Source organism: Terrapene carolina, unplaced genomic scaffold (assembly GCF_002925995.2).
Source record: "Terrapene carolina triunguis isolate 2854851 unplaced genomic scaffold, T_m_triunguis-2.0 Scaffold85, whole genome shotgun sequence".
Lineage (NCBI taxonomy): Eukaryota > Metazoa > Chordata > Testudines > Emydidae > Terrapene > Terrapene triunguis.
In genome coordinates, this window is record NW_020664436.1 from 5,088,097 (window position 1) to 5,107,536 (window position 19,440).

Consider the following 19,440-nt stretch of genomic DNA (forward strand, 5'->3'; position numbering starts at 1 on the left):
CCCTGATTCAAAGACCATTGAGCCAATAAATTCCCATTAACTTCATTGGCCTTTGAATTAGGCTCACACAACCCTGAAGCAACCTGAAGGGTTGTGTAGCCACCAAATCATCTCTGCTAATTTGTTTGTGCTGTAAAATCATAACTGGTAAGCAACTCTTTCTTTCTCCTTTTAGTACCAGGTGAGAACATTGCAACTATGAAATATGGAGCGCAGGTTGTTAAAGGGGAGCTGAAGTCTGCTTTGCTAGATGGGGACACACAGAATTACGACTTGGATCATGGTTTTTCCCGACACCCGATTGATGATGACTGCCGTTCTGGCATTGAAATTAAACTAGGTCAGCCATCGATAATCAACCACATACGAATACTACTCTGGGACAGAGATAGCCGGTATGTGACAAGTCACCCTGACTTAAGAGAAATTAAAACTGATTATACCCCACCTGCCTCAATGATAAAATATTAAATTATTAACTTTTATTAAATGCCTATAAATTGCACAGTTTCAATAACATATCATGGTTGGGATAGCATTGACAACTTGAATTTAAATGTTTAACATTTGAATAGGCTTATGAGGGTTTTTTGCTTCATACTTGTTACTTATGTAACTAGTCACTTTCATTTTGCAGTGTTAAAATGACTATTATTTTAGTCATCTGCATGCTTTAGTTAAATATATAAAACTCCTTTTACTAATAACTGCTTAAATTATTAACATAATTTTAAACAAGCTGTTGATTTCTCTCCATTTATGCTGTCTATGTTTCCCATTTGCACTTAGATAATGACACTGGGCTGGTCAGTTTCACTTTCTGGTTCTCCTGCAGTGACATGATATTCTTGTGTTTCGGTTCACAACACTGCAAGAGAATTTTAAAATGAATTCTTTTGGTTAAAATAATATCATTTTAATGAAAAACCTTTCGGTTTGTGTTAGGTTTGTGACAGTAACCTATGTGTGGTAAAATTGCCCAGATTGGTGATTACCAAGTTATGAATATAGTTCTTAGAGACCTGTTTAAGGAGACTTGTGAAATTTGAATTATCACTGCCCACGTAACTAATATAACCCCCTACCTCATTTTATTCTTGCTGCTTCATGTTCTTAAAGAATCAAATTGCACACAAGTTTAACAGTTGGGTGACACCGTAACTTTGGAAATTCCAAGCCTTATTTTCTATTAGCAAAAATATATCAATTTAATACTAGCTATCAGGAAGGGTTTTTTTATTTTATTAATAGTTCTCTAAATCATACAGCTGTTTGCAAATATCTTTATTCTGTTAAGCAAGAGGAAAGTTGCCTTTTGCCTTTTGTTTTTCACAGAGTATTACATTTAGTATACAACAATGATGAGCTTTTCTACATTGAAATGCTTCCGTCAACCTAGTGTTGTCTGCATAGGGACTTAGGTCAACTTAACTACATTGCTCAGATGTGTGGATTTTTCACACCCTGAGCGATGTAGTTGGTTTGATATTATTTTCTAGTGTAGACCATCCTTGTGTTAAACTAATCCCAGGTCTTTAACAATATACAGTCAGTAAATTGTCACCCTGCCACTGGATTTTTGTAACCAACTCTCATTATTTTAGAATAGAAAATATTAACATTACTAATTCTTTCAAATAAACTCACTTATAATCTCAAGTGTAGTTATTGTTCTTTCAGAATAACATATACTGATTTTAAGAAGTGACCTGTTAGTTTAAATGCTTAACTTTTATTGTTGAGCAAAAGTTCCATCAGCTCAGGACTACTGGAATTTGTGGTTTTTTCTTTCTCCCTTGTAAACACTGAAAGGCAACAGATTTAAAGCTTCTAAAGAAATACTTTTTAGTCAATGCATAAATAACCTATTGAACTAATTGTGACACGATATGAACCAACTAAGTAAAAAACTTTGTAGAATTCAAAAAAGGATTAGATAATTACATGGATAGAGAGGCAACAGTACCTAACTAGGTCAAGACTGATAAAGAAAATCAATGAAAAATATGTTATCACACAAAATAAACTTGCATTTTCCAGTTAAGGGTTTCAGGCTGACATTTATGATCTACTAAATTTTCTCTGATATCTTGTTAATATTTCAGCAGAAATAATTGCAGTGCTGGTTTTAAATTTAGCTCATCTTATTACTGGGAATTATTATTTTGGTCATTTTATGTCATTCTGAAAATATCTTTTAACATATGATTACATTAAAATTTATTTTTAAAGCGATTTGTAATGCAGCCTCCTTACAGAAGTCTGGATATGGGTCCCTTTTGTGAAAATATATTTTACATAGACACCAACTTCCAGAAAGCAGGTTATTTCACAAATATTGAATGCTTCTATTCTAATTATTATTTTTGGCAATCCACAGGTCTTATTCCTACTACATTGAGGTGTCCATGGACGAGTTAGACTGGATCCGCGTGATCGATCACTCTAAATATCTTTGTCGGTCCTGGCAGAAGCTGTATTTTCCTGCCCGTGTCTGCAGGTTAGTTTATATGCATAATACTATATGTGTATCTTTCCAATTCTTAGGCACCTAAATAAGTGGCTTGATTTTCACAGGTGTTGAGCACCCACATCAGATAGTAATTTCAATGAAAGTTGTGGATGTTACTTATCTATAAAAATCAGACTAGCTCTGTAGATGCATAAATATGAATTTAGTTGCTGAACTTTAGGGAACCATGTTTGAAAACTTGGGTGCTCTTCTCTCTCTCTAAATATATTTACAGCAGAGTTGAACAATAGTTTGCGTATTCTTTTCTCTCTTCTTCTAGTTATAGTCCAATGAGGTAAGACTGTTAGTGTTTTTTCATTCAATAAAAGTAGCACTCAGCAGCTGTAATTTAGGCCTCTCTATCGTGACCAGTTCTATGGGGTGTCTTTTTGTAAGTGGGCCCATCAAGATGAGCCTCTTCTCCAGGCAGCCTCCATTATCAAGAAAACTTCAAGGAGAAACCTCAGCCAAGAGCTAATGAGGAAGTATCTCCTTCCAACAGATCCTAGTAATCTCTACATGAAGTTATCGTACCCTCTCCATGATCCTACGCAGCTGAATTTAAAGTTTTTTAGGACTTGATGAAGAATATAGCCAAGACCTTACAGGTTCACTTGGAGGAAATACAGGAGCTCCAATGCTCCCAAGTGGATATCCTCCCCACCACACCTCAGGGCAAACTAGCACTGCCTGTCAATGATGCTGTCTTGTAACCAGCCCATAACATTTGGCAGATTCCTGTCACCATTGCACCCATGTGTATGAAGACTAATTAAAAGAGAGAAAAATTCCAGCCAAGGGCTCCAAATACCTTTTTATCTCACCCTACTCTCAACTCCTTGGTGTTTGACTTAGTCAACATAACATTCACTTGAAGAAGAGAATGGTTTCTTCCCTGCTGATCAGAGTCCTACTTCTATGGGAGTCTTATCAATGAAGGAATAGAATGCATGGCTTGTGTTCACCTTGCCTTTTTGCACTCCAGAGCTGAGAGCATAGAGGGCATTCAGGGTGCAGGCGTGGCCCCAATGAACACTGATTTTTCAAAAGAATCTGATCTTGCATGCACAGGATGCGTGAACTCCAAGCGTGGGATCTCTGTGGACAACACATTACAAACCACAGTTCCTGTAAGGTACATAACTGTTCTCTTTGTTTTGTTTGATATATATGTAAAGGGAGAAGAAAAGGAAAACTTAAGCTAAATATCGGGGTAAAATTCATGACATTCTCTTGGAAGTCAAGTTGTTTGAGACCTTTTTAAAACAGTTTGGACGCTATACTAGTAAATTTACTGTATGAAGGGAGCAATCCTGCATTGGCAGGCAGAGGGAGCAGATTATTCCTTTTCCATGTAATTTCGGCACTTCTATGATGATATGACAGATAAGGCCTTGCTCATCTTTTTTTCCCCATTTTAAATTCTGTTTTTAAACCAATTCTCCACACAACCAGAGCAATGCAGTAAACATACATGCACAAGAAATCCTCAGCTATAAATAAGTTCTTTGGCATCTGAATGAGGTGTGGCCAACAGTGTCCTTCACTACAGACTTAAAATATGGACAGAGAGAACCTCTTTTGATCATATAAGGTTACTGTCTAAGTCTGAGTTTATTCTCCCATCACAGCACAATACTCATTTTTGTTAATAAGAATTATGCATGTCTGTCAAAAGGCAGATGTACTGCTTTAAATGGACTGTGTGGTTAATCCATCAAAGAAGCTGCCTCTGTCAACAGGTGGATAAGAATAATTGGTTTTGTATAAAGGTATGAAAGAACTTTTTCAAAGCAAAACTGTGATGTAATAGAGAAGAACTTTGCTAATTAGCACACACTGTCCAACTGTTGTATACAAAACAACAATCTCCCCACACTGCTCAATAATGATTTAATAGCCAGCTCGCTTTTAGTGAGGCCTTATATAAAGATTTTGTTAATTTAAAAAAATACTACATTTCCTATTGTCATATGATCTATTAATATTTAAAGCTAAACTTCAGTTATCTGATGAACTAAGTACATTTTGTGATGAGGTATCTTAGTTTTTTTGTTTGTTCACTTGCTATTTAGCAAGATCAAGTAACGTATTGGGTCTCCTAGTCATTGGTGAGGTTATGCTTTTTAAAATATATTGTAATCTCTGCATCTAATTGCAAACAATAAATAATTTTTGAAGCTTAACACTATTTATATTATATGTTCATAATTAAACATCAGTGATAACTTTCTAAAGAAAATATAGAGAACAAAAACCAAAAAATCCCATCACAATTTGGAAGCTTGTCAGACACAGTCCTCTAAACATATTAGGTCAAAGAACAATCTGAGAAACAGCTAGATAGTTTACCAGCATAGAAACTGGGTAATTATCATAAACATGGTTGGTATATAAATGTCCAGCTTATAAAGCAGATAAAGCACTACTGTAAAAGTGCTTTATTTTTTTCTAATTTAGAACTATATAGAATCGGATGAAGTAAAAACTTCATCTGAAACATTATTTATCCTCTATCAGATTTTTTTTTTTAATTGTTCACACAATTGTTCTTTAATTGTTCACAGATATTTGTATCATATTCAAAGAAAATAATAATTTTCCCATTTGGCATTCTCCCACAATTTAGTAGGGAACACCACAGAGGCAATGATACTAAAAGAGAGGAACTCAGATCTTAAAAGCATAATTTCTTCCTCCTCTGAATCTTTGTCACTCTTGCTATAGCAGGAAGTACATGGGTCTTTCCCCTCGGTATTTCAGGTTTGCAAAATGCACCCATGACTATCCTTGTATGATGCAGATGAAAAAAGTTTGAAAAGTACAGAAGAGTAATAAAACCTGGAAATTTAGTTTTGAGAGGTGTTCGGGAAGGATCACAAGTCTCTTTTGGGAGCAGGGTATTTTATCCCTCTCTTCTCTGATGTCCCTTTTTTTGGGGGGGGGGGGAGGAGGAGTTGAGCCAGAAAGCAACAGTAGCTTCAAAAACGTTAAAATGAAAGGAGGAACTCAGTGCTTAAAAGATAAATAGCTGATGCAGCACTGAGTGCAGTTTATTCTTCTTCCTCCCTTTCTCACTTGCTAGTTACAGTTTAAAATGGAAGCATAGTAAGAGACCAAATCATTCATCAAGTAGGGAGGTGCCATTTTGACTGTCTCATATAGGATAAGCAACAGGAAATACAGCTTGCTATTTGAATGCATTAGAAAACAAGAAACTCAAGCTTGGTGCAAGCTGACTTTTTATAAAAATAATTATTTAATTTTTAAACCATTGTTTAAAACTTCAATGTGTGTTTCTGTGTTACCCGCATAAAATTCTCTATTACACACACTCTAGGGCACCCACCTTTACCCTTCTGTGGGCTCAAGGCGTAACTCTGTTAATCTAGGCACGCCCACCCTTTCCCAGTTCCTGGGGCTCCGGGTATAAGGCATCCAGCTTCACTCTAACTTTGTTGCCCGCACACTCTAGGACATCCCGCCTCTGCCTAGTTCCTAGAGCTCAAGGCTTCCACCTCTACCTAGTTCCTAGGGCTCAAGGCGCAACCCAGTTGATTTAGGCATCCCCATCCTTTCCCAGTTACTAGAGCTCCAGGAGAAAGAGATCTAACTTTACCCCTCCGTGGGCTCCGGGCTGTACTCCGTGGGCTCCGGGTAAACACCAATTCCTTATGGACTCAGAACAAACACCCATTCCTTATGGACTCAGGGCCTCAGGGCTTAATCTTTTTCAGGTTTACGGGGTCTTTTACCAGTGAAAGAGCCTTACACAGTAATATCCTACTTAACCTCTATTTATGAACAATCACCAAAACAGAATGCACACACTAAGCATACAGTGCTCACCACTCCCAATAAGACAGATGAACTTTTCCTGCTGGCCAGTCAGGATCAGGTCATCTGGGGGACTCCAGCTTCTGCATGGTGCGAGATCTGGCAGCTCTGATCTTGGGGCTGTGTTCTGGAGTTGATTCCCAAAAACTTTCTTTTGGACTCCAGTTTGTATAGTGAACCTTGAGTCTTGCTTAGCTGTATCTTAACCAATCATTTTACTGAAATATTACTAAATTTTCTAACTAATCCTAACATATTGTAAAACAATTCTTTAACCAATTATACTTCACCACCATGGTTGATTTACAACTAGCAAAATTATTTATGCAATAGATAGAAAGAATCAAAGAACTAGACAGCAACCATACAGATAAACAACAGAGAAGTAGGGACTATCAAGGCAAAACAATAGAAATATAGATCTTACAATCACAACTGTTAAGTGATTTCTTGCCAGACAGAATGCTAGAATGCTATCAAACAACGTTTTCTTTAATCATCTTAAGATCTGTTTCTTTATCTGGTGATGGTGTTACTTTTAGGACAGGATTGCCTTCTTAACAGCCCAATATTACATTATTTTAATGTAATTTAGATGGAATGTGAGGATGTGACTTTTTGCTTCTTGGCCATTGGCTGCTGCTCTCCTAATATGGCTGCAGACAAAGGTCTTACAGTATGGCTACAGGGAAAGGCCTTATCCTTGCATATATGGAAGGTGGAGTTTAAAAAAGTATCTGTCTTTCCTGTGCACTCCAATGGTGAGCCGCATTTTCTGACCTCTTAACACATACTTTCAGCATGGGATCCAGTCTGATGTTGTAGTGGTAAAATAAACACACTCTCAGGCACTAGGATGATTTATATTTTCTGAAATGTTTAAAAACTGGCATGTTCAGAAACTGTGTTGGAAATTCATTTCTTAATATGCAGTTTATTTAGAGCTAGATTATGTCCTTGTTTTTCACAGCCAAGCAAGGGAGGAAGGCCCTTCCCTCTGCTCAGCAAGTAAGACTTCCCCAGAATGTGGGTATGAATCTGGTACAGAGTACAGCCCCTGCTCTCTAGATATTCCCCTTTTCAAGCAAGTGGACAGGAAAGAGTTTAAAAGGGCTAGGGGGAGTGCTCTGCTCCTCCCTATTGAATTGTTAGAGTAGTTTCCTGCAGAGGGGAGTACCTGGGTGGGCAGTGAGTAAGTACTGCAGTAATGTATTCTGCCCCTGCCCACACTGTTCTAGAGTAAATCATACTCTGAGTTGCAGTTGATTCCCAGGGCTATTCCTAGGCAGCACAGCTATTCACTGCTCCCAACTGAGAGTGGAACCTAAATGCTCAGTCTGTTCCTTAATTAAGTATGTATCTAAAGACCTACAGTTTTTCTTCAATGCAATCTGCTTCTGCTGGATGTTCCTGATGCATTAAATGGTGCTACCTAAAAATCTCAGTAGTTAGACTTGGTATTCTTTTGTGTTAAAGTGGAAAAAAAAAATAAATCTCAGGCCCCAGCAGAAGGGATTAAAGTTCAATTGCACAAGGTCTCCAATAATTACTTTTTTATTAATATAGTCTTGAAATGGGTTTTTAAAAAAAGAGAATTTGGATCGAGACTCTTCACAACACTATTGCCTAAGAATGCTTTGTGATGGATAGAGAAGAGCACAAGTGGAGAGTGGGGTTATGTTTTCTTTGGGTACAGTTATTATGGTTTTACTCTTCTTAAAAAATACAGAAATAAAAAAAATTGAACAAGACAGATACCATGCTTGATGTTGAAGGACATTGTTTGTATCTAATACACCAGCGAAATTGTTCAAATATAGCTTATAAAGAAAATATTAACCTTGTAATACTGGCCAGGTTTGTTGTCTGTCTGAGTTATCTGTCACATAAATATCAGTCATGCAAGGTGAGAGCTCTTCAAGGCTAGACTACCAAACACCCAAGTTTTAAGAAAATATACAAAGTCTTTCATTATGTATAAACGTTGTTTGAATAACTTCTCCATTCACATAAATGCAGTTTTCTTCATTCTGTGCTCACTTTTCATCTTCAATCTGCATCTGTTCACTCATGAACCTATGTTTGTTAGTATCAATGCCAGTTTCATATGAGCTTAATTAGAAAAGCACGCTGTGTGTTCCATCCCCCAAATTCTGGTTAGAGTAATATTTAAATGTAAAGTTTTTCACAAAAAACATAGACTAATTCAGTCAGCCTCATCAGTCATTCATTACATTACTTATAATGTATTGTAGCCTCTATTAAAGCCTGAAATTGTTTTTGTATAGCACTTTAAAATATCAAAATTAACTTGTGAACTAAGGGTGCTGTTGTACTTCCATGCGTAATACCTCTCAGTTGGCAGTACACTGAGCTGTCCAAACTGGTTAGTTATACTTTGACATCTTAGTAACTTAATATGGCCAGTGATACTTTTCTGATTCAACACTAACTGCTTATGTTTTCCCTCAAGCATGTATGGTAGGTGTTTTCTAGGTCTGTAAGAATTTTGCTTGTCCTGCCGATAGGCTCGATTATCATACTAAAAATAAAACGATGGTGAACAAACTCTCTAGTGTGACTCTTCTTGACATTACAATGGGAAACTTGCTTATGCTTTCACAAACAGAGACGTTGTTATGTTTTACTCTTGCTTTATGGGATATGATCACCATCTTAGATGTTTAGGTTCATTTAATGTACAGAGAAGATCATCATAGTCTTTTTAGTAGGGGAAGCTTCTATATATATGTGACAATCTATACTGTTACGTTCACCACTTTTACAAGACTATGATAAATTTTGTACAAAGTATGCTTTGTGAGGTATCGTTTGAAAAGTCATAAACTGCTAAATACCATTATCCTGTTGAAATATGTGTAACCTCTTCCTTTCCTCCCTGGGTTACTTGGGAGCAAGCAACACTCACCCCGTGTGCCTGGATGCCTGATGTTGGCAGTAAAGGAGATCCTGAGTATCCCAGTGATAATGTTGGATAGGTGGGAATCCTCTATCCACCCCTCTGCTGCAGTCCTTTTACTTGTAAAGGACATTAAAATAAGCAGTGCTTCCACCTGGCTGGCCCTGTACACTCTCACTGGCATGCCTTCGGAGCCTCCAGGAATAAACCTAAGCTAATCTCTGCAATGGGTCTAACTCTAAAATACTAATTATAAACAATATATGCCCAATAAACACTTAGATTACAGTTAACACACATTTACTTAATAATTTAAGGAAACATGGCATAATAGACTGAGATTAAATGTCGCTATTAATTTAGATCAGCAGGGGGCAGTTGGATAAATCAATTAACAAACATATCTAAATTGCATTTACACTGTCACCGTTCACCCCACCTCTGAGTGTACGCTCCTCTAGATTTCAGAGTTTTAAATGCTTGTGTGAGTGCGCTTGAAGATTGTGAAGCTGGGGACAGCATTCTATTGGTTCAGTAAATCAGTCCAGCCAAGGCAACAAGGGGCAGAACAATTCTCATTTGGAATCATTCCAAGCTGCACAACCCCTCTGAAGATTGGAGTTGTTTTAACCAGATATCAGTAACCTTGATTCTGGTTTGATGATAAGACCTCTTTCCCTCTTCTGAGACTCAGATAACCCCTTAAAGTCTCTCTTCTGTCCCCCCTCCCCTTGCAAGTACTTTCCCAGACAAAGGTGGTGGTTACCAATACTGCCTTCACTTGCAGGACCATCTCAGTCAGCTCTGGGTACAGCAACCGTCTCTGCCCTGGCTCCAGTGAAGCCCATCAACAGCCTCCGAGGCTCCCTGCTTGATCAAAGCCCCAGAAGACTCTAAGCAGCAGCTTCTGGCTTTCTAGCAGCAGTTTAGCAGCAGCTCCTGGTTTGGACAGAGCTTCATAAAGCAATCTCAGCTCCTCTCCAAAATGGAGCCCATCGCATGGTCTCCCTGCATTCCCTAATAAAGGAAGTCTCTCGCTCTCTTCCCCAAGGCATCATGGGAGTTGTAGCCTCGAAGGCTGGATTGTAGCATTAAGGATCTTCCCAAGTGGAACACTCCCAGTTAAGTTCAGAGGACCCCCTAGTAAACGATGCCTGCATATGTGTAGCAACACTATATGTGAAGGTATGAGATTCTACTGTATGATTGTTACTGAAATATGCTGTAATTCTGGATAACACCCACAAACCAGTTTTTCAGAGGCAGACACACTGGCCCCAACCAGGTGTTAAAGGGCTATCACTTGCTTAAGTGACCATTCTCCAGCAAGGGGACGGTGTGAATAAGAAATTTATATTTCATCACAGGGACAGTGTGACATCACCCAGGGTACAAGATGGACTTTTGAACAACAGGCAGTTCACAGTTCCTAGCACACAAGCTGGATCCTTTCCCAACTTGGGACTAGGGTGACCAGATGTCCCGATTTTATAGGGACAGTCCCGATTTTTGGGTCTTTTTCTTATATAGGCTCCTATTACCCCCCACCCCCGTCCCCATTTTTCACACTTGCTGTCTGGTCACCCTACTTGGGACCAATCTCCCCAGTTCAAAGGCTTTCAAGCAATCTTGTTTCAGTACAGATGGTGGAGGAGAGAGGTGGTCAGAGACCCTTCCCTCCCCCACTTTTGTACTCTGAGCCTTTGTATTGGAAAAGCCTCTACTGGGTCATGGGAGTCGGGCAGTTCCATGGCATATGTGAGTTGCCAAGTTTCCTTCATATGAACTGCAAATTCTTGCTTGCACCTTTTGTGTACGTGTTAGTTGAGGTATCTCTGGGGATGACATGCAAGTCCTTTGTTTATAGTTCCTTTGTTATTTCTAAGGAGCTAGTCTGTGGGTGTTTCCCAGACTCTCAGCATGTTTCAGTAACACATATGTAGCAAAATTTCATAACTTCATATGCAATAATAATACACACATTTTAACAGGACATCGCTGATTAGCAAAACATGACTTTTCCAATGATACTTCACAAGGCATACTTTGTACAAAACATATAATCGTATTACAGTGGTGAATATGTGGGTAGAGAGGGTTACATGGGGCACAGTGTGTCACAGATGATTTAAATCTCACATCCACAAGAAACTGCTTGTTGCATGCATCCCAGGTTGGTGTAACCTCAAAGAGGGGACAGTGGCATAAGAATGAGAGACAGTGGTCTCCAACTCACCTCTCTCTTCTTTCATCTGTGCTCATGACCTTAATGACTCAAAGAACTGAAGTAAAGGGGAAGGATTCCCGGCTGAAAGGGACCCAGCCTGTGAAATTTACTGCAGAGTGTGGTGAGGAAAACCTTTTGCTTTTAAGTTCACTTAGCGTATTAGGTTAGGTATTAGCTTGCGTTTTACTCTTTTTAATTTCTTTTGTAACCATTCCTGACTTTTATGCATTACCACTTGTAATCACTTAAAATCCATCTTTCTGTAGTTCTTGTTTTATCTTAACCAGTGTGTTTGGTCTAAAGTATGTGGGAAACTGTATTTGGGATAACAAGGATGGTGCATTATCATTTTCCTTTGATGAAATGAACTTCCTATGAGCTTGTACAATTCAGAAGGGTACTGAGCAGTTCAAAATGCACATTTCTGGGGGGACAAGGCTAGGACTAAGAATTTGATCCCTGTATGTAATTCATGAGTGACCTGTCAGAGTTCTCAGCATTTTGCTGAGAGTTAATTTGCATTCTAAACGCTGCGTGAGCAGGCCAGGAGTGGATGTTCTGACAGCAAAGCAGTGTAAAGGCACCACAGGCTAGAGAATTAAGGGGACACAACTATTCAACTATCCAGATTGTGCACTGGGGAAATGTCACAATATACAAAGCTTTCTTTTTTAACTACACAAAATAGGTTTTTTTTAGAGGTTGTTTACTATCGTTGAGTTTTTTCATTTTGCCATAATTAAATTTTTCCTGACCCCTTAACTGCTACTTGTTCAGTCCCCTTCACTTAAGTGGTATAGATGTACCATTTACTGCACGGAAAAAGCAAATAAGAATGAAAATACACTACAGGGATATTCGTTTTAAAGAATCTGTCTCCTTATCCCTGAGAAAAAGCAATCTCTGTCTCCATTTCATAATAATACTTTGCACTTACATTACCATTTTTATCTATGGATCTGTGAGGTCTTTACAAAGACAGGGAAATGGAAAAACAGGTTAAGTGACTTGTTCACAGTTATATAGCAGAATCAATGGCAGAGTTAGGAATAGAACCCAGATATCCTGTTTCACAGTTCCCTCCACTAACAGTTAAAGAATGCAGAAATCCCAGGGTATGAAGACTTGTGCAGTGGGTATATTTTTTGTAATCCATTCTTTGTACTTGAGAAATTAATGTTTCTATTATCTCCTTCATATTTCTTCTCAAAATACTTTTTACTATACACCTTATTACTAATTCAACACGCTAAACAATGCTGCCATTCACATAACAACAGGAATTCTGTTTTGGTTCTATTGGAAGCTCCTTGGGGCAAGGTCCTTGTCTGCTCCATGTTCTTGGCAATGCTCAGTTCATATGTCATCTCCACAAATTGTTAAAACTTTCACAGAGAGGATCTATATTGAGGGTGTTCTTGGTGGCTTGAGACCAATAAGCCAAACACAGGGCCAGGAGCAATGACTTTCTTCCAAAAATGTAGGGCCTTCTCACAGTCAGTAGTTATGGAAGTAATGATGCCCTCAGGGCCAGCACCTGTGATTCTGACCCAGTGCTCTTCCTGTGTGGAAAAAGAGAGTAGAGGTGACCTGTAACCCCTACAAAGAAACTGTCAATATATCCTTTAAAGAAAACCTGCTACCCATGCTGCAATGTACAGTGATTGACCAGTATTAAAGAAACTATAGCTTGATGCCAGAGAACTCTCAAACTACTACGCATTGCCTAATCATCTTTTTCTAAGTAAGCTAATCGTGAAGCTAGCAAAAAAAAGTATCCAGTGCCACATGTCAGTGGCCAGTATCCTGGATCCTTCTCAGTAAGGCTTCAGGCCAGGATAAAGTACAGGGAGGGTATTTGTTGATTTGGTGGATAATCATCTCCTAGTTATAGATACGGTAAATAATGAAAGATACAGACAGAACACTAATGTACTTTCACTGTCTTCTATAATCCCCTACATAGTGGTCTAAATTTTTTGGGAATTGGAGTTTGGATAGAAGATTTGACTAAAACAGAGCGACTCACTTCACCTTTGAGATATTGCATTTTCTTCAATCCATCTCTATTTTTATGTTTTGTAAGCAAGTTTTTTTAGTTTGTTCTGTCACACAAATTTGCAAGAAATTTGGTTGGGGTTTAGATCTTTAAAAGACAGTGCCAAATGTACTGAGAGTAATGGCGCAAAATGTAGCCACATGGTGTCACTATGGTATACCTTTTCTTTCACTTGTAGTTTGCTTTTTACTGTTTTTGACGAGAAACCTTTGAAATGTGTTATATGTAGTAGTGTATTTAAACTATTTTTGTAATCTTGCTTTGGAAATTAGAAAGGGTTGAGACAGAAGATTAGAGCATCAGGGAATCCTCAGAAGTATTTATCAGACCCTTCTCTTAACATAATACAACACTAATTTGGAGGTTTTAATAACGTTTACACTGGGAAAAAATGTAGAAAAAAAGTAATTGTCCTAGTCGACCAACTTACAGTATAGAAAATAGTGTAACTGGTGTAGAAATTCTGGACTCTGCAAAAAGGTTTGTGTTAAGTAGAAAGATGTCTCCCTGCCCTCCCCCCATCATGTTGCTATTTTATTGCTTTATTCATATAATAGTCATTTTTGTATTGAGCATTTTTCTGATTTTTTTTTTAAAAAAAAACATGGCTTAACAGATCATAAATTGAAAGTAAATATTCTTTCTTTATTTCTGTATAGGTATTGTCCTATAACTAAAGCCCTTATTAAACAAAACTGAAGGATGGCATGCAGACAGTTGCGGAAAATAATGTGATAGTAGAAAATAGTTTTAAATGTGCTTTTCTTGTTTCATATTTTGACAACTTATTTAGATTTTGATCTTTTAATATTGCTATTTTTTCTTTTGAAACGTCAGATAGTTTGGAGATGTCATATGATTAAGTACTCCTTGATTTATTTTTCTTATTAAGGTACTTAGCTTCTGTGGCAGTGAGTGCAGTGCAAATGACCTGACAATATATTGAATTTTAAAATATTGAAATTTTAAAAATTAGAATCCATCCATCCATGAACAGGAAAGTCCTTTCCTTTCTTATTATGAGACAAATGGGCCAACGAGGACTAAGAATTTTTTGTCTCATGCCTCCACAGCTTATTCCCCAATAATCATGTTATGCCCCAGCCTTGCAACAGATGAGTTAAGTGGGAGACCATGTTCTATCTCCCCCTGGCCTTGAAAAGACAGATAAGAGAGAGCAAAATAGAAAGGGATGCAAATACTTATGTTGCAACACAGATAACTGTTGGGATGCCAGGTAATTTTTCCTTATCTACTGTGCAGACCCTCCAGTGAAAAGCTGTGGCTTTTATGTATGGACCAAAAAGGAAGTGTAATTTTTTCCCCCATTCTTTATCTGTTCTTGGACAAACAACCTCAGAGAAGGTTCTGAAACTACTGCAGTGAAGTGCAGTCATTTTTCTTTCTACTTATGGGAGCCAGTGCAAAGCAATTATTATTCAAGAAGCTATGTTTCACTTTCAGGCTTATCTCTAGGGTTCTCGTACTCTTTAAGTATAGCAAACATAATTTTAGTACAATGATCCTATGCCTAGTGGATAATCAGAGTGGTGATAATTTGTATACAGGCATTAAGAAAATGGTTCAAATTAAGTATATGTTGAGGGATGGTAATAATTCCACAGGACTAGAGAACCTTTTACAAGCATTTAAAAACAAACCTGGTATTTGGGGAGGAAGGCAGTGACTACAAAATGACGTAGCACTAGTTACCTTCAGCAAGTGATTTGTTTCTGTAGAAGGTGGTGTTTACTTGAAAAATGTATGCAGCACTCCAAAAGAGATTTGATTTAATTTATAATACCTCTCTAGAAGACTTGTATTCTGATTGAAAAACGTGAAAGGAGTTGCAGGCAAGGAGCTCTCTCTAAGACCTCAGAACAGCCCAAAGGCATTTTAAAAGCCTTATGATAAAGGTTTGTCATTAATGTCCATAGAACTTTTGCCCCCCAAGTTAATTCAGTAGCAATAAGAATAAGTACCCTGATATCAGCTGACTAACTGCCTTCATCTCCCAGTTGCCTTAGTCTTTCCAGCCACTGGAATCCTGTGTACTTTTTTTCAAAGGCTTACCAAAGTTGACTTTCTTCCACTGACTCACCTTGGGGCCTTGGGCAGGTGGCAGTACATCTTTGACTCAGTATCTCCATCTGTGAAATGGGAATTACTTGTTAAACATGGGTGTTTTGAAGACTAATTCGTGTTTTGTTTGGTGCTTTGGATGTGTTGACTACTATGTAAGTACTTTATTATTTTTCATCCTGCCATCTCAGCATTAAGAAAGCAAAAACTAATTTGAAAAACGGAGGTGATGACTAAGGCTACAATTTAGTCATGGGTATTTTTAGTAAAAGTAATGGACAGGTCACTGGCAAGAAACAAAAATTGCTTGGGGGGGCACTGCTTGGGGGAAACAGCGGGGGGGGGGTGGTTGGGGGGGGGGGGTGTGACGCCAGTGGCACCAACTGCCACGGACCGCCGAGCAGCGGCAGCTCCGACTGCCCCCGGGACTGCTGCTCAGCAGTCCCCTGGGCCAGCCGCACTGTCCGCTGCTTGGGCAGTCCTGGGGCCAGCTGCCCGGGGCCATCTGAGCGGCGGTCGGTGCGGCTGGCTATGGGACTGCCCGAGGGGCTGGCTCCAGTAGCAGCTGGTGTGGCTGTCTCCAGGGCCACCTGAGCAGCTGGGCCAGGAGCCAGCTGCTTGGGGGGCCCTGAGATCACCCACACTGGCCACTGCAGAAGTTTGGAGGTCGCGGAAAATCACGGAATCATTACTTCTGCAACCTCAATGACAGACATGGAGCCTTAGTGATGACATAGCCTCAGTCCTCAAGATAGTACAGTATCTCCCTGCAAACACCCACAAGCTCAGACAAGTTGACTGACAGCCTTGACTAGGAAAGTATTCACTGATTACAAGATCTTCATTCATCTGACTTCTTGTGTACATTTGATCTTTGGCTTCGTCTTTCAATTTGTGCTCCAAATGAGTTGCTTCTACCTCACTGGTATCAAAAGAAGATTTCTCTGAAGCCTATGATCATAATTAATAAAACAGTCACCAAGAACTTTCTTGAAGGTTTCTTTGTCAGTTTCCTTATCAACCAACATCATAACATATGCTGATACTTTAGTAAAGGGAGCCCTTATTAACACATGGTCAGCTTGGGGGAGGAGCAAAAACCAGTTTGCCTATTGATCATCAAAAGCTCTAGTCAATGTGCCAGGCTGTACGCTTTCTGAAAATTTTAATCTTTCAATGTGAAAATAAGACTGTCTGTGAACAGATTTGCTGGTGTGAAAATACTTGACTTCAATTGGCCCAGGTATCATATTAAAACCAGCAGAGTTCTTGGTGGGTCTTATCTAGCAAAGAAATCTAGTTTGGACTATTTTCTGTTATGTCTTATGTTGTTTCAGGTTATACTTTCATGAGTTATAATTATTCTTATAAATGATGTAGGCCATACATATTTTGCATGATGAAAAGCTGTGAGTTTCATTTCTAATATTCATAGGAACTGTGTGCATTCATTGGGAATTTTTTCAAAATGTAGCATCTGTTGTTAGACCATTTCAGCCAGAAAAGAAATGTGATATGGACCAAAATGATCAGGTTATATAGTAACCTCTAGTTACCCAGTGAATTAATTTACATATTTATAGATATTAATAATTCTACAGTATGTCACAGGTTTTGATGTTTCTGTGCAAATCTAATTTTTTTTACAGGAAAAATGTTATAAAGGAAATCTATTTTGCTGGATTCATAAGTATTCTAGTTTACTTCAGTTAGCTGATCAGTGAGGGCCATCTGTTGAATTTGTTTAATGTCAGTGTCTAAAGCAAACATGCTTTTCCTTATTTCTAAACAGATGATGGGTATGGTTTGTTGTTTATCTAAAACAAACTATACAACACTTAAAAATCACACTTGAAGTGCAAAGCAGATAATGATTCCATTTCTGGATTGTTATGAATATTCAAATCTTACGTGTAAAGACAGAGGCATACATTGATGTGGATTTGCTCTTCGGTTTCAGGATCCAGGTTTTTTAAAGCCAGCTGTCAACTAACATTGGGCCAGAGTCATCTTTGGTGTAATTCAGTTGAAGTTAACTATATAATTACTAGGAGTAAATTTGGTCCATTGTGTTTAAACTTGGTTCCCTGTTGGGAAGGTTCAGGGCACATTCTGTGTATAAACATATTCCTTTCTTTGTTTTTAAGATAGAACCAATATGGTGAATAGGAGTGTCACATTAAATGCATTGTAACACACAACAGAACTTTTTTCCTCCCAGGAAACTTAAATTTGACTGTTTATTTTCCCCTTGAATAGAAAATCAGCTGTATTTTAAAATCATATTATAGTGGTTTAAGTTGGAAAAGTGCTATTTACAGGATTATTAGTTTATTATCTTGCTACAGATTTTGAAGCAGAACCTTCTAAGGATTTCGTTAGTGTCATTTGTGTGAAATCTAATCCTGATATGACAAACTACAGTTGCTCTTAATTTCTCTGTTCAGATTAGGTAGTGCTATCTGGTTTAGCACAATATCAAGTCACTTTCTTTCATGTCCACTTGTAGAATAGTGTAGTGGTTAGACTTAGTGGTTCTCAGACTTTTTGGTATTGTTGACCCCTTTCACACAGCACGCCTCTGAGTATGACATCCCTTATAAATTAAAAACGGGGGGAAGGGAGGTTTAATTGAAATTTTATTTAATTTAATGGGAGCTTGAGCCTGTCAACCCTGTACATGGCTGGGCTCGGGGCTGTCCAGCTTGTGATCCCCATGTAAACACCTGGCAACCCCCTGAGGAGTTGTGACCCCGCCCCTGTTTGCGGGCTATCTCCACTTTATACAAGACCATATGATTGTCTAAGGTTGCTTTACTGAGAGGATATAAAAACTCGTTGCTGCAGTTCCCTCTCACTGGCTCTTCTGCCATATCCTCCTTGCAGCTCCCTAAGTTACTGCCACAGCTTTCTTCTCCACTCTTAGGTTATGTCTACACTATGAAATTAGGTTGAATTTATAGAAGTTGATTTTTAGGAAGCAATTTTATACAGTTGATTGTGTGTGTCCCCACTAAGCGCATTAAGTTGGCAGAGTGCGTCCACAGTACCGTGGCTAGTGTCTACTTTCAGAGCGTTGCACTGTGGGTAACTATCCCACAGTTCCCGCAGTCTCTGCTGCCTATTGGAATTCTGGGTTGAGCTCCCAATGCCTGATGGGGCAGAAACATTGTTGTGGGTGGTTTGGGTACATGTTGTCAATCGCCCCTTCCTCCATGAAAGCAACGGCAGACAATCGTTTCGCGCCTTTTTTCCGTGCAGACGCCATACTGCTTTCAGCAGACAGTGCAGTAGGACTGCTAACCATCGTCATCCAACCATCGCTTCCGCTGCAACTCTACTCTCCTGCTCTCCTGGTGCCATGAATCCGCCTCGCAGGTCCTCTCGTTGTTCTTTATAAATATCTATTCTCGTGGCATCCGTCGTCCTCCACCGCTTCCACTGCAACTCTGCTCTCCTGCTTGTGTCTCGGTAGCGAATTTCTCCATGTTGTCTATCATGGGCTCCCAGAAACTTGTGTTCTTCCTCGGGAAATGTGCGTAGTGCTAACCGTCGTCCTCCACCGCTTCTGCTGCAACTCTGCTCCCCTCGTGCTATGAATCCACCTTGCAGGTCCTCTCGTCGTTCGGTATAAGTATCTATTCTCGTGGCATCCATCGTCCTCCACTGCTTCCGCTGCAACTCTGCTTTTCTGCTCTCCTTCAGACGCCATACCAAGCAAGCATGGAGCCTGCTCAGCTCACCGCTGCTGTTGTGAGCATTGTAAACACCTTGTGCATTATCCTGCAATTTGGACATCATGG

General features: G+C 39.0%; 1 protein-coding gene across 1 annotated transcript in view; it reads left to right on the forward strand.

The window, feature by feature from the left end:
* The window catches only part of BTBD9 (BTB domain containing 9), a 298,931-nt gene that overhangs the window by 33,292 nt on the left and 246,199 nt on the right, over positions 1–19,440 (forward strand). Inside the window, exons 5-6 of the mRNA XM_026649595.1 lie at positions 176–395; positions 2,381–2,500. Coding sequence (XP_026505380.1) covers positions 176–395; positions 2,381–2,500 — 340 coding nt within the window. The remainder of the gene's footprint in view (positions 1–175; positions 396–2,380; positions 2,501–19,440) is intronic.